Source organism: Rhamphochromis sp. 'chilingali' (assembly GCF_963969265.1).
Source record: "Rhamphochromis sp. 'chilingali' genome assembly, chromosome: 16".
NCBI classification, from domain to species: Eukaryota; Metazoa; Chordata; class Actinopteri; order Cichliformes; family Cichlidae; genus Rhamphochromis; species Rhamphochromis sp. 'chilingali'.
This window is the reverse complement of record NC_137943.1, coordinates 26,125,908-26,141,449: the sequence shown is the minus strand read 5'-3', so window position 1 is coordinate 26,141,449 and position 15,542 is coordinate 26,125,908. Positions and strand designations below refer to the sequence as shown.

General features: G+C 37.8%; 1 protein-coding gene across 11 annotated transcripts in view; it reads left to right on the top strand.

Moving 5' to 3' along the window:
* piezo2b (piezo-type mechanosensitive ion channel component 2b) overlaps positions 1–15,542 on the top strand; it is a gene marked incomplete at its 3' end in the record, with an annotated part of 92,996 nt that overhangs the window by 50,206 nt on the left and 27,248 nt on the right. For 7 of the 11 annotated variants that reach the window (XM_080861970.1, XM_080861971.1, XM_080861974.1 and 4 more), the window contains 13 exons: positions 158–190; positions 1,540–1,826; positions 3,839–3,999; positions 5,570–5,746; positions 6,494–6,616; positions 7,951–8,151; positions 8,549–8,753; positions 9,814–9,900; positions 10,357–10,522; positions 13,898–14,141; positions 14,340–14,442; positions 14,941–15,097; positions 15,274–15,363. In XM_080861970.1, the coding sequence (XP_080718096.1) occupies positions 158–190; positions 1,540–1,826; positions 3,839–3,999; positions 5,570–5,746; positions 6,494–6,616; positions 7,951–8,151; positions 8,549–8,753; positions 9,814–9,900; positions 10,357–10,522; positions 13,898–14,141; positions 14,340–14,442; positions 14,941–15,097; positions 15,274–15,363 (2,034 nt within the window). The remainder of the gene's footprint in view (positions 1–157; positions 191–1,539; positions 1,827–3,838; positions 4,000–5,569; positions 5,747–6,493; positions 6,617–7,950; positions 8,152–8,548; positions 8,754–9,813; positions 9,901–10,356; positions 10,523–13,897; positions 14,142–14,339; positions 14,443–14,940; positions 15,098–15,273; positions 15,364–15,542) is intronic. The other 4 variants (XM_080861972.1, XM_080861969.1, XM_080861966.1 and 1 more) reach the window with 1 other exon arrangement.

Genomic DNA, 15,542 nt, shown 5'->3' with positions numbered 1-15,542 from the left:
AATTACCCCCTTCCTATAAAAGCTCGCCTCCCCCAAACCACTGGAGTCCTGCAGCCAGTTTTCGTGCATTTTAAAATGACGTTTCAGCCTGTTTTTGTGTCAGTTTCTCTTCTCACTGTTTATGATGACTTCTGTGTAACTATATTGTTCTGAGCAGCATCAAAGAAAAAATTCCCACTCCACAGAGCAAGTAAGTGTGACTACCAAACACCAAAATGCTCGTCTTGACATGCAGCCAGTCCGTGCAAGCCAAACCTGAACCTTGACATGGCTCCATTATTGCCTGAAAAGACATTGAAGGATTAAAGCCTCCCCTTAGTTGTTTATCTGCTGCTCAAAGATCAGACACCATGAATACAACACGGATTATTTTAAAGAATGCAGCAGGAATGTGCACTGCTTTTAGTTTGAAATGCCTGATGAAACACTGCTCTGTTGTTCAGTTAGCAGAACAAGCAGATTCCCATCCTGCATCGGAGTCATTTGACAGTCATCTTGACCTTGTGTATAATTTTTCAAGTATTTATATACTTATGAGGACAGAATACCTTAGAAAATAATAAAAGAGATTTCTTTTTTTGTTTGTTTTTAGGGATTTGGTTTTTGTTCACTGTGCTGATGTCTTGGTCGAGTTTAAGATCAGATGCAGATAAATTTATGGAATATTAGGACGAAAAACTTACGAGGAACACCTCTTCTTATCTTACAATATTGATCGTAGCATATCCTTGTAGATATGTCTGTATGTATCCCATCGCCTCCTTTTTAAACAGTTATCATAACTATTTATTAATAATCTTCAAATGTACATATATGACCCAATGGTCACCAAAATTTGTATCCACTAAATACCAACTATGAAGATTTTTATCACAAGAAATGCTGGTTGGATTGTATCGATAAAGGATTGAGAATTAAATATATTTTTTTTATATCTCTACTACCAAACAGTTTCTAGTCTTTTTTTTGTGTATAATTTTGTTTATTTTTATATATTTCGTTTTGGGTTTTATATGTCTTCACTTCCCATTTGTCCTTTACCTAAAGGAAATATGGGTACAAACATTATCAAATCTAGGAGCGTATTCATGCTCGAACCAATAATGCCTTTATTGGAAGTTTTGAATTTAGTTGCCACATGATCCACAATTACAATTTACAACATATAATTTGACGTTTTTTAATGGATTATTTGGACATAAAAACAGACCAGCAACAGCAGTGAGTGCTGGCATGAAGATAGCAAGTGGAAATAAAAACAAAAAAAGACACATTAGTCCTGAACCTGTACAAACACAACCATTACTGCTGTCCTGTCAGGTTCACACCATTCACACTCTATGGTTAACACACAAAATATGGAAATTGTACAGTTCCATAACAACATGATAAATAATAAAATGTTTAACAACAACAGGAGCAATCATATTTAAAATCCGTAAGTCACAGAAGGTCCTCATATGTATATTAATACAGATCTGTGCCCAGGGTTGCGTGTTCGTGTGTGTTTTTGTGTAATAACTTCTGCCGTGTCTTCAGACTGGTGGACCCGGATGGCAGCCTGCCAGACCTCAGCATGCTCAGTGCCAGCTCGGTGGACGCGATGCTTCTCAGAGAGGAATGTGAAACACATGTAAAGCAGAACATGCAGGAGGGTTGGGATATGGAGAAAGAGAAGGAGCAGGCCCTGGTGGTGGTGATGGATGACACTGACATGACTAATGAGAAGCCCAGGAGCTTGTCTGACCCACGGCAGTCCAGCACAGAGGAGAGCCAACAGTGCAGTGCGAAGACCGAGCCGGAGCCGAGCACAGAGCAGAGCTCAGGTACCGAGCAGCACGGCGGGTCCATGACCTTAAATGTGATTTCAAAAATACTGTGAAATATTTCACTTGATCTAATTCATTTTTGTCTAATCAAGCATAACATTCAACTACTAAAATATTTTTTTCTGTATAGAAACACTAATAAACATTTAGAATTTATTGTCTTAAAAAATTTTCTATGTAAAACGATTAATTTAGAAGTTCATGGTTAACGACAACAATTATGCTTTAGTATTAAAAATACAATTTTGATTAAAGAGCAAATTCATATTGGTGGATTAACCATTACAGAAAACAAAAATGATTTTTAGTAATCACCAATCCTGTTAAATTAGGGCATCTTACATTGGCTGGTGGTCTAATAAACTATTGCATTGTGGGTGAAAGCTTTAAAGTTTTTGGAAATATCTAAGTCAGACATTAATCAAGTGTAAACATTAAGCCACTGAAACAAATTTTTCTATTCAAGAATGAAAGTAAATAATTTTAATTTCACATCTTAATCAAAATAACACTCTGTTTGTATGTCAGTAAATTAGAAATTTGATTTAAAACTGCAATAATTATGTTTTAGCATTAGTTTCCACATAAACTTTAATGTCAAAACTGTGTTTGTGACGGAACATTTCTGTCAAAGCAGCATGTTTCTTTTTTTATAAAAGGAAATGGCACATTAATATCATGCTGATTGCAAGTAGCTGTCATAGACATACGTGCGATGGTAATAAAAACCTAGCCAGCGCACGAGTCATGCATCATGCATTTAGTGCTAAGCCGCTAGTTTTTCAGTTTGCTCTCAAGTTCATTGTGGTCTTTAAAGGTCAAAGCTCTGTGCTGCCGCCCTGGTATCTTCTGCCTGCGCTCACACCAGCCAGCCACTGCTGCAGAATTTGTAAAAGCGGTTGTACTGCAGGTTTTTTGTTTTCAGCCGATTTATCTTGCATTACGACACAGCACATAGCTCAAGCGCCTGCTTTTACCCTCCTGCTAAGGCCGACCAAAGCTGCATTACTAGCATATTTACACAGACAGTCTTGAATGAAAATGTTGTTTGCATGCACAGAAAATAAAATGGGTGATAAAACACAACCCTGCGGCCCTGCAGGGCCTCTTAGTTTATAATGAGTTGTGGGCTGTACGAGGTATATTCTCTCAGAGTTTCTTAGCCAAACAATGGGGCCTCTATTAAAGCCTGAGATAATATGGATTTTGTAAACGTATACACGCTCTACCACAATATAGTGGTTTTTATGGGAATATGAAACAAATTATAAAGTCCTGTTTCTCAGCTAAATAAAACAGCAGTTTGGAATTTGCTTGTTAATACATTTTTTAAGCTCATTCTCATCAAACTTCAAAACTTTAATATTGGAAAAAATGATGTTAACAATCCTGTAGCAGCTTCAGAATTAATATGAAACACGTGTTTGCTACCATAAAGTAACCAAAAAATTGAAATTACATTTCTTGAATTTAGTTTCTAATAGTTTACTCTTCGTCTGTAAACAGACTAATGAAGTGGAGGAGTAATTGTTTTAGGCTTAATTAAATATTTACAGCAAGGTATTAGTGAGTAAAAGCTCTATTTTCTTTACTTTTTTACTTTGATATCAAACATTCTTTAAATTTGTTAGATTAATATGCATTATTAGCTTCATATTAATCTAACATGAATCTGTATTGATTGATTTATTTTTAATCAATAGAGGGGTTGACTCTAAAAATACCACAGCTGCATCAATTACATATATATATATAAAGGGCTATAAAGAAGGAACTGTATATCTGCCTTTCATTTCTGAATGAACTGTAGAAAATTACAAACATGTGGAATGGCAGCTAACGTTGTCCTGAAGTGAAGCTTGTGCAATCTCCCAGCTTAAGTTGACAAACTTGCAGGTGAAAAATAGAAGTAACAGGGATATTCGTTTTTAAACACTTTCCGTTTGCACCTCTTCAGTCTTGTCACTTTCCCATTTAAACGTGTCTGGTTTTTGTCTCTTTTTCCTCAGACCTGAAGAATAAATGGCACCTTGTGGTTGACCGTCTGACAGTGCTCTTCCTCAAGTTCCTGGAGTATTTCCACAAACTGCAGTTGTTCATTTGGTGGTTACTGGAGATCCATATCATCAAGATCGTTTCCTGCTACGTTGTCATGGTTGCTATCAAAGAGGTATGAAAGCTGAAGAATTGACTTACTTTTGTACCTGCAGCAAGACAAACTTAAACCTGCCTGAAAGTCATATTTTATTTTATTTGGTCAGCTTTCATATCAAACACCACAGGTGGTAATGTGTTTCCCTTCCTGTTGGTGCTAAAACTGAGTACTGTTTATAACTGCTTTTACTTGGGTCCCATCTTCTCTTTCCTGCCTTTGTTAGCACTCCGCAGTATATCCTGGAGAGGCGCTGCTATTTTAGTGTGATTACTTCTCAGATACACAAATAAAGCTGATGTCGTTCAGCACTAATCTAAATTGAACTGTTTACTATATCGCATACAAGCCAAATAATAGTGTGGGGGATTCTGGAGAATTGTAACAGCTTCTACACTTTGGAGATGTAAAGAAGAGTCTGAGATTTTTTGAGTTTACACATGAACCATACCAGTCTTATGAAAACTCATTTGACAGTCTTTACAGTCATAGTAAAAAGATAAGCTAAAAAATAGTGTCATTATTAATTTAACAAAAGTTAATCCAAAATAAAAAACCGTGTATTAAAACAGTACACCCCATTATTCAGTAGCTTAGAGAGCCTCCTGAATAACTTAAAGTACAGTAATCATTTTCTATCTGGCTTCATCAGCTTCCCACGTCATTGTGGAGGAATTTTAGCCCACTCATAGGAATTCATGTAGGTCAGGTTTTTACTGGGTCACTGCTTTTTAGATTAGTTTTTGATAAATAAATGATGACACAGTATAGTGTCAGTGTCAGGACTGGGTATCGATCGGTTTCTTTTATCGATTCGATTCCAATTCCCAAGGTCCCAATTTTGACTGAGACAGTCAGAAATATTATAATTCTGATAAATTATCAGTACATATGCTTATTTTTATATCTATGTATACAAAGCTGACACTTGTGAGACTTAATAAGAGGTGGGAGCATCACAGCAGATGTCTTTGTGTCGAAGTAACTGAAAAATATGAAGGAGATTTTCCTGGCCTGACTTTTTATATCAAATAAATTATTCTGCAGTAGATCAAAAACGGAAGAAAACCATGAATCAACATATGAACATTACCTGATGCTGCTGAAGTGAAACAGAGCAATGTTAAAGAGGTTTTATTGGAGACACAGCTAAGCGTTTTGCAATTTGTCATACTTTTAAAAAGTTTGCATTTCTTCGGTATTGAACAGCAGAAATGAGCCTTTCTTGTCGGAGGCGAAACAGCGAGCGACAACGCTGTGCACAATTGTGTTGGCAGCAAAAGTAAGAGGGAATTAATGACGATGTTTATCAAACATGAAGCGTAGTTTTGATCTTCTTTTGCTGCTGGTTCAGTGAATTTTTCAATCATCACTGATTTACACCTGTTTTCTTTTCAGTGTACAATGTGTGTGTGTGTGTGTGTGTGTGTGTGTGTGTGTGTGTGTGTGTGTGTGTGTGTGTGTGTGTGTGTGTGTGTGTGTGTGTGTGTGTGTGTGTATTGTTAAAAATTTATAGCCGTAGCTGTGGAAAAGAGGTATGAATGACAAAGTTTTTTTGTCCTCATCACATCTATTGTCTTTTGTCCAGGTGTCTTTGTTCAACTATGTGTTCCTTGCATCCTGGGCGTTTGCACTGCCGTACAGCCAGTACCGGCCCCTTGCCTCTAGTGTTTGCACTGTCTGGACGTGTGTCATCATTGTATGTAAAATGTTGTACCAGCTGGACTTAATAGATCCCAGCAAGTACTCCAAGAACTGCACTTTGGTAAATATTAATGCTTCTCAACCAAAGTTGTATAGAATACATGCTGTTCTTTAGCATTGTCCCTATTATCCTTAATTAAAGCCAGATTTTTTGTAGATTCTCTTGATTTTGATTGATGTGCGCCTGCTTTATGTCATGACTTTTGTTGGCGTTGGGCATAAAAACTCTGGAATAAAATGTTTGCATTCCAAAAGAGACAAAAAGCCTTACTGCTAGTTTCCAAGATTTGAATTAAAGTACTATGGTTCTTTGAAGCTCCATATTTTTTATTCTTGGATTCTTCTAGTAAAGCTTTGGATGATTTACAGATCAAATAAGCCTTGTTTATCGTATACTCACCTTAGATGAGCTACTAACTTCATCCATTCCAGGAGATCTGAAACAACAAGTTGTTTTAGATCCTCTGCCTTTGAGCTAGGTGTCTTCCCATTGTCTGACCCTTATAAAAAGAAAGTTTAAATTACAGGTTGGTGGGACTTCTATGGTTACAACCAAAGCAGTGTGTCTGAAATGACCAAAATAGGCTATATCTGCTCTCTCTGACATCATTCAGAGCCAAGGGTAGAAAAAGTCTTTCTTAAAATTAGCGTTTAGAGCAGCCTGAAATTTTGCCTCATAGCGACTTACTCTTACGGAACTCGATATTTGAAACTTTGACCATGTTTGATGAAAACATAATTCCTACTTTAGGCCTAGTTTTTAATTCTACTAGACTGGAAAACTGACCCATTGTGTTTTTGTCCACAGTTATGCAGAAACTCAACAAATAAGAGTTTAATGTTACCAGAATCTTTGTTGTATGACGGAAGAGTGGATCCAGCCAACTGGGTGGGCCTCAGGAAGTATGACGACCTGCTGGGCTACCTGAGGGTAAGGTCGAAATGAACCACAGTTCTTTTATCGTTGTTATACACTGCCTATTAGACTCTTTATTCTTTATTATTTATAGAGCAATTATGAATTTAGAACTACCGTGTTTACAGGAAAATTGTAATGCGTTTTTTTTTAAAATTATTATTAACTTTTATGTCAGCAGTAATCTCTATTTCATGTTTAATTCATGCAGATTTGGGTAATTCAGTCAAATATGAGATGTTTAACACATCACCGACCTAGTGCTATTTGGCTGTTTAAAGTCAGTATTTAATTTGAAATAATATCAAAATTCCACAAAATGCAGTCAACTGAAAAAAGAACAAATAAATATTCCACTGCAATACATTCCTAAGAAAACAGACTGTGTAATTATTTTTCTTTACTTTCCTGTGTCACCTGCCGAGTGTCACTCTGTTTCACCCACACCTCCAAATCTCTGTACAGGGAAGGAGGTGATCTGTGTTTTATTCAGTGAGATGAACACAAGATTTTTGGATTTTTAAAATAAACAAAATGTATAAAAAATGTATTTAAAAAAAGCTAATATTGAGTGATAACAGTTCATAGCAAAGGTTTTCAACTACAGGCTGCCACAGACAGCAGGCCTGGTGCTTAACTGTAATTCAACGGGTTGTAGAGCTCACCTTTGTACGGAAGTCTTATGTAGATGATGAGTTATATGTTTGACAGTTAGGAGGAATATTTGTAAGATTCTTTTGTGAGTATCTTTCCCCATCCCCTGGACCTTTTAGGGGAACTTAATACTTGTGAGATCTCAGACTCTGAATACTTAGAATTTCTATTTTATTTAGTTAGCAGTGGTTTTCATATTGAAACATCTCATTATGTGTTTGCTGGCATAATGAAAAGCCAGACTGGGATTCAGATCATCCCTACGTGTGGTTTCATCTCCACTGGCTAAGAGCAAAAGGGAATTTCTTATTAGATTTTCTTTGTAATTGTTTCAATGTGCAGTACTGAAATCAGTCACTAGGGATACAGCAAATCACATCTTGATTGCAGTCTTGTAAGTCGGGTTTGTGTTTTTGTTTTCTTCACACTTTTAGTAGTTTAATGTAATTCACTTGACCTTGTGAAAATATGAAGTGCCAATCAAATGTTGCCAATAACTGGGACTATTCTGCAGTTTTTGTCCTTTAAATGAGTAAAACCAGCAATGTTAAAGTTGCTCTCTGGATACTCCCCAACCCGTCGTAATCCTCAGCCCATTTAATCACATTTAAATATTTTTTAAAACTATATTATAAAAACACAGTTTATAAAAACTAAGCATTTTGGGGAATTTTCTCTTCCGACCATCTGAGCAGAACAACTTCTGGATGCTGGCTCTGTTAGCATTGGAGGTAACCATCTACCGCCATCAGAAATACTTCAGACTGAGGAACAAATTGTCACCTCCCGCTGCCAGGATTATCTTTCATGACATCACACGACAGCACCTGGACATCAACATTGTCTGCTTCATCAAATACTTCATCAACTATTTCTTCTACAAGTTTGGACTTGAGGTAGGTGGCATAATGAAGTAGAAATAGTTAAATTGGGGCGATCGTGGCTCAAGAGTTGGCAGTTCGTCTTGTAATCGGAAGGTTGCCGGTTCGAGCTCCAGCTTGGACAGTCTCGGTCGTTGTGTCCTTGGGCAAGACACTTCACCCACCACCTACTGGTGATGGCCAGAGGGGCCAATGGCGCGATATAGCAGCCTCACTTCTGTCAGTCTGCCCCAGGGCAGCTCTGGCTACAACTGTAGCTTGCCTCCACCAGTGTGTGAATGTGAGAGTGAATGAATAATGGAATTGTACAGCGCTTTAAGGTTCTCGAAAAGCGCTCTATAAATGCAACCCATTATTAAAATGTGTACTGTGCTACACTGCTTCATGTACACTCCTCTTGTGTTTCCCTTAGACTTGCCTGCTGTTGGTCGTCAACGTCATAGGGCAGCGTATGGACTTCTATGCCATGCTTCATGCTTTTGCCTTAATAGCGGTGCTGTACAGACGTAGAAGGAAAGCCATTGCTGAGATTTGGCCCAAGTACTGCTGCTTTCTGGCATGCATGCTTACTGTTCAGTACTTCGTCTGCATCGGGATCCCACCTGCAGCCTGTAAAGGTTTGTGTAATCAAATGTGCCAGATTGCACTCACAATAAACAGACACTTGGTGAGTCAAAAGCTGATTAATTTCCTCGTAGAAGCCATTCTTAACAATGTGTCTGGTCCAGATAACTGACTGATTCTCCAAGATGCTTATCTATCTCATCACCATATCACCATGGTGAAGTAGGTGAGCAAAATTTTTCAGGCACCAGGAAGACAGGAAATTTTTACTGTGCAGATTTGTCTTTGCTTGTATTCAGGAGTTAAAGTGGAATTTGCGAAGTAGTGAAGTGTGGGGAAGAGAATCGCTTAGAAATTTGAAGTAGATTTGTTTTCTTTGCATACAGGCTGTGATCAGATAACATTTTCTGCTGCTGCTCTGAGAATTACTGCTGTTTGTGGATTTAGGAATCCAACTGAACTCAACAAGAATAAACAAACTTTACATGAGCTATAAAGCTTAAAAACTGTATAAAGATCGTATAAAGTTTATACGCTAATGAGTGAATCTAATCAGGATCATCAGCTTATTTTAAATTGATACACTAAACCTAATGTAACCTAGCACTGACAATGAGCACCACAGTGTAATGCAGTTACCCTGCATTAAACTGTAAAAATGTCTATTATTTTCATGCAAACTGTAAAACAAAACCATAGCGAGTTGGGATATTTTTATTTTATTACTGAGTAAGTCTCTCCATCCCATCAGCTGGAAGCAATGCCAGGCTGCAGCACAAAAAGAAATAAATAAATAAACAAAATCACTCTGTAGAATAAAGCGTTACCATCGGATTTAATTACTCATTAAATGAAGGGTATGTAATGATTTAAATAATGTAAGTTAAAAGTCAGTTCATTATTGTTTCAGAGATAAATTAAGGCTGTTTTTCATGTAATTACAAAAACTGTCCACACGTAAAAGGTGTTCTCTTCATGTTTATGATGCACTTTTTTTTTCTTTTTTTAATCCGTTAACACGTCATGGCTCCATTCTTTTGCGGTTCTTCAAAGCGAAGCGTGATATTTTTATGATGTTCTTACATATGTCTGATGATAATGTTTTCTTTTCAGGTTATCCCTGGACAGAAAATGACAATGTGGTCAAGTGGCTCTATATTCCAGATTTCCGCAGCAGGCCCAATCCTTTATTCCTCATCTGTGAGTTTTATAGTTAAAGAGAAAATTTCTTTGAAGAATAAATGAAAATCCTTCATTAGAAGTTAGAAACATGCATGTAAATCTTCATGCGATTAATCATATTAGTGGATTATTCTTACTAATATATTAGTATATCAGAAGCATTTTGTTATTACAATAGTTCGTGGTTTAAACTCCAACATGACATAATTTTGTGTTAAAATTATAATGTATAAAGTAACTAGTAAATAAAGCACTCAAACACATCTAGTGGTGTTTAAAAAAGTGCAAACAAACTTTCGACTTCGACCGTCTGTCTGCAGTCTCTAAATAACTAAGCTAACTTTTAAAATTTGAGAGTTGAATACAGTAAAGCAAATGTACCGTCACAGGCAAAATCAAATAATTGTTTTATCTTATGAAGATTTAACACTGATTCCACAAATAGAAACGCTTTCATCTCCTCTTCTCTTTTAGATGACTTCATGTTGCTCCTCTGCGCCTCCCTCCAGAGGCAGGTCTTTGACGATGAGAACAAGGCAGCTGTCCGCCTCATGGCCGGTGACAATGTAGAGATCTGCAGAGACCTGGATGCAGCTTCCTTCAGCGTCCACAACCCTGTGCCCGACTTTATCCACTGCAGGTACCACAGATAACACTCCAAATTAGATATACTTTCATTTTGCTTTCAGTAAGAACTGCTGCAGTAGTACTTACTGAAAGTAGTATGCCTTAAAATGTTCTGTACATGTAGCTGAGGCAGAGAATTGTGGCCAGAAAACATGCTGTATTGTATACTACAAAATGCAGCTAAGTGCTGGTGCAACTCTTAGTATTGTTTTGATACATTTATTTCAACATACTGTGTATTAGGACATTTTTTTGCCATGTGAGTTAGTGTGGCAGCACTGGTGCTGGATCCTTGATTCAAAGCTTTGTTCACTACAGTGGTTGGCCTTGTGGCCTTGTGTATTTCTATTAGTCCTACATGGATAAAGTGTATTGCTGTATGTACCTTTTTAAATGATTTCCAGTTTCTGAAATATATTTTACATTAGATTCTCTTTTCATCATTTTGTGGCTATTGCATGGCTCAGCCGCCATTAAGACAGAGGTCAACATGCTGAAATGGAAAGGAAGTGAAGTAGCCAGTCTAATTGATGCTTAATGATGTTGGGTGCCTATCTATGATGTCAGATACAAAACTGAAATGTGCTCCACACAAGTGGAGCTGTTAAAAGCTAAGTATATGTATTTAAAGCTTTTTGAAAGTATTTTACAGTCAAAAATTGGTTTTAGAAATGTATAACAGGCTTCAACATTAAAGAAAAACCCATTTGGTTATTTTAGTATCCATAATTTATTTCTACTCAGGACCCTCTGTCTTTGTCCCTAATTTCCTTTCTGTCTCCCTGTTGTCTCTATCTTTATAAAGCCTAATATATATCTCTCAGCTAAACATTAAACTCAAATTGCTTGTAGTGAATAGTCCAGCACAACACATGTGTACTTGCAGTTATGTATGTACATGTGTGTGATTGACGGATTAATTGTAATTATTTCTTTAATGCATTTTCAGTGTTTTTTTTCCATGTCTCCAATTCTCTTTGCTTTTTTGTGTGTGACCCACTCTCGTGACATCTCAAGTTGGTTCTTGTTTTACTTTGTTACCTTGTTTGTCTCACTCTGCAATTATTGCCCCAGAAGTATATGACTTGAGACAACTTTGGAATTACTAATTTATGGATACTAAACAATCTGCAGATTGAAGTTTTCACATTCCCATTGCAATAACACAATTGCATCTCTTACAGCACTGGTTTTCAGACTTTTTCTGGCATGTCCTGCTTCACAAGCTGACAAAATAGATCAACAAACAGGCTGAACACCCCCCTTTTCCTCCATTTGCGTTGTCAGAGGTGTGCTCTGAAGAAAACTGTTGTTGTGCTTGGCTGCAAACTGTGTAACTGCAGAAATCTTAAGTGGGATGGTGCTGAATAAGAACGTTCTCAGTCAGCAAATACTTTATCCCAGAAAAATAAAGGTAAGAAAAAAATGACAGCTGACAGTAGCTCACGTCAGAGGTTTAGTGAGGGATGTTATTAAATACATGCTGTATACATAATTTAGAAACTCGCCTGATCTGGATACTGACTTTGCACATAAAGAGTGAACGCAGGATGTTGAGGGGAAGAGGGCGCGAGTTAAAAAGACAGCAAGAGCATCCTGACCTGTCCACACTCATTGATTATGTGCTCTTCAGATTCCACTGTTTTGGTGTGCAAAGTGGACAAGTCTTTTATTAACGCACTCTGTGTCCATCAACAAGCACTAGTAGTGCAAGAGAGAGAGCTGTACAGCCCGTCTGTCCATGCCACAGCAGCTCTGCACTTATTCCATCGTTTCCCTCCAGAATCGAATTACGGATACGGGGTGGGGGGAGAAATCCATAATCCACAAAAACACTCTGTCCGTCACTCCCCGACTCAGACGCTTTTTCCTTGTACTCTAACTCAATAAATAGCTTTTAAGTATGGAAAAGGTATTTTCTCCCCCTGATGAAGAAGGACACTCACTCAGCTGTTCCGGCCCTTCAACGCATCGTCCCATCCAAACCCACTTCATCAGAACTGCTTTCTAAAGAGTTGAAGCTGTTACTGTGGCCCCATGTATCTGAAATTAATGCACGCTACATCTCATGTTTCCACTCTGCGCATCATATCGTCAGCCTTTCACATGGAGCCATAGACATGCGCCTAGCATGTTAGAGACGCGCAAGACATGCAGCAGTGTACCTGTGCTGAGCGAAAGGATCGGGTTACAGCTCTCATTCCTATTCATTGATCAGATTCTAAGTGACATTAAGTGATACCCTAATTGTGAATGATGAGCAGATAATTCTCTTTTGACTTTTGCTATGTGGTAAACATGTACCCTAACCTGTAATAGCAGCTAGCTGGGGTCCATGGGGATTAAAATCAGCTCATCAACTACATCCACCTCCCTCATTGCTTTTTCATGACAGCAACAGGCCTTGTGTAAATATACGTCTTACTCTATGGATTTATTTGAGAATTAAAGTGCTCAAATAAGTCCACACAAGATGACATTTTGAGACGTGATTGAAAATTGTTGAAAAACGCTAGTTGTTGAACACAGAGTAACGACTGTTTTGCTAATTACATTTAATTGCCCAGGATTTTATTTTTTTAACTTTTTTTTCCAAGCAGAATTCTAATGATTTCAGAATATAAATAAAAGCAGTCCAAGACTTTATACGCCCACCTGCACTGAAAATGAGTTCCAAAACAACTATGAATCGAGTCCCTGGATCTAGAAAAATATATGTAACTAGATTAATTTGGGAGGTTCAATATTATGTCACTCAATCTCAAAGGGAGAGACCAGCTACTCTTTGGAGAAAGCTCATTTCTGCTGTTTGTATCTATGACAGCTTCACTCTTTGTGCTCATCATCAGCAAGTAGTGTGATCCCCTCTAAAGCTGGAGCAAGATGGGACCCACTACCTCAGTCTAGCAATCCAGAGGCATCACCCCAGGTCTCTATGCGACGTTGCAGAGGCATGTCAACCAAGACGGCTGTTTTTGGGGTCATTGTTCACATGCTCGACCCAATTTCAGCCAACCTTTAGCTGGTGGACAGAGTCAGTTTTCTAATTATAATGTTATAAACATTTAACATGCTAAAGCTCTTGTTATATAAATAATAATGACACTGTGATATGTCATGTGTTGCTGTTCATTTGAGGTTGTATTTGCCTAATGTTAGAACCTGATAGTCACCAGATGAAAGAGGATGCACTTTCATTTTCACATGACTCCATGTTGGGATGTCATATTTGATCTCTCTGTTTATTTATTTGTTTTTGCGGAGGTTAGGAATTTTCATTCACATTTGGAGCTGCCACTGTGCTGCTTTTGAAAGGATCCTTATTCTCAAAACTACCAGACACTTGTTTGTCTTTTCATTTACAAAAACTGTTTTTCTCTATTTCTAGGTCCTACCTGGACATGCTAAAAGTTATCATGTTCAGCTACCTTTTCTGGTTTGTCCTCACTATCATCTTCATCACTGGAACCACACGTATCAGCGTCTTCTGTATGGGTTACTTGGTGGCCTGCTTCTACTTCCTGCTCTTTGGTGGAGACCTGTTGCTGAAGCCAATCAGAAAGATCCTCCACTACTGGGACTTCCTGATTGCCTACAATATCTTTGTGATTACTATGAAAAACATTTTATCTGTAAGTAATCTATGACAAACTGATTATAATACCATTATCATCATCTATATATTCAACATAAAAAGAGATAAACCGCTGAGATTTGAAAACATTATCTGCATAGTATTTACAAAGCAATACAAATGTGAAGTTTTAACTGATATGTTGACAGTTAAAATGCAATATTTATAGTGTGTAATAAAGCAACATTGTTTTTAGATCCTGGCTTGTGGGTACATCAACCAACTGCTACAGGACCACTGCTGGTTAATCCAGGTGTTCAGTCTGGCATGCACCATCAAGGGCTACGACATAAATACAAGTAAGCAGAGGGTGAATTGACTCAAATTTCTACTTTCATTACTAAAACATTCCTTTAACTTTCATGAACAACTTGCAGGTATAATCCTATAACTTAGTTAATAATAATTTAAAAACCCAAGTCCCATCCAAGCCTCCACGGATGGCACTTGTTTGTCCAACACATCCCAAAAATACTGTATTGGATTGAGATGTGGGAATTTTGGAAGCCAAGTCAAAACCTTAAACTTGTTGTGCTCATCAATCCATTCCTGAACCATTTTTTGCTTCATGGTAGGGTGAATTATCCTGCTGAAACAGGTTTCCATGAAAGGGTGTACACTGTCTGCATTTTTCCCACTTCTAACAAATTAACTTTGATGTCACTTGCTCCCTGATGTAGCTCACCCACTAACAGGTGCCATGACGAGGAGATAATCAGTGTTAATCACGCCACCTGTCAGTTGTTGTAATGTTGTGCCTGATTAATAAATATGGCTGTGTTGTATGTGAATTCCAGATGCTAAGGATATTTGTGAGGTGCCAAGCAATGAGGCCGGCATCATCTGGGACAGTATCTGCTTTGCTTTCCTGCTCTTGCAGAGACGAGTCTTCATGAGTTACTACTTTCTACATGTGGTGGCAGATATCAGAGCATCACAGATCCTCGCTTCCAGGTATTTAACTGAGTGAGACAGCTACATGGAGTCAATTTAATTAGAAATACAGGTTTGATTTATTCAAGACCAGTGCTCGTGTATTAAAATTTCTTCTCAAAGCATTAACTTTTCTACCTGACAAATACAGGCGTACCAAACAAAATGTTTTCCTAATGTCTTTCTGTGTTTTTCAGAGGTGCAGAGCTTTTCCAAGCAACTATAGTGAAGGCAGTGAGAGCCAGACTGGAGGAGGAGCGCAAGTCCGTGGAGCAGCTGAAGAGACAGTGAGACTCCAAACATTTAACCTTCCTCTGATGAAATGATGTGTCTGTGATGTCACTGTCTTTTGAGCCAACGCTGAATGGAAAAGTGATTATTTTCCTAAGACACGTAACTGCTCTGCAGTTGTCTGCACAAGAAAAAAGCAAAACCAGTGACAAGTGAAGGATTTTTTTTTTAATCA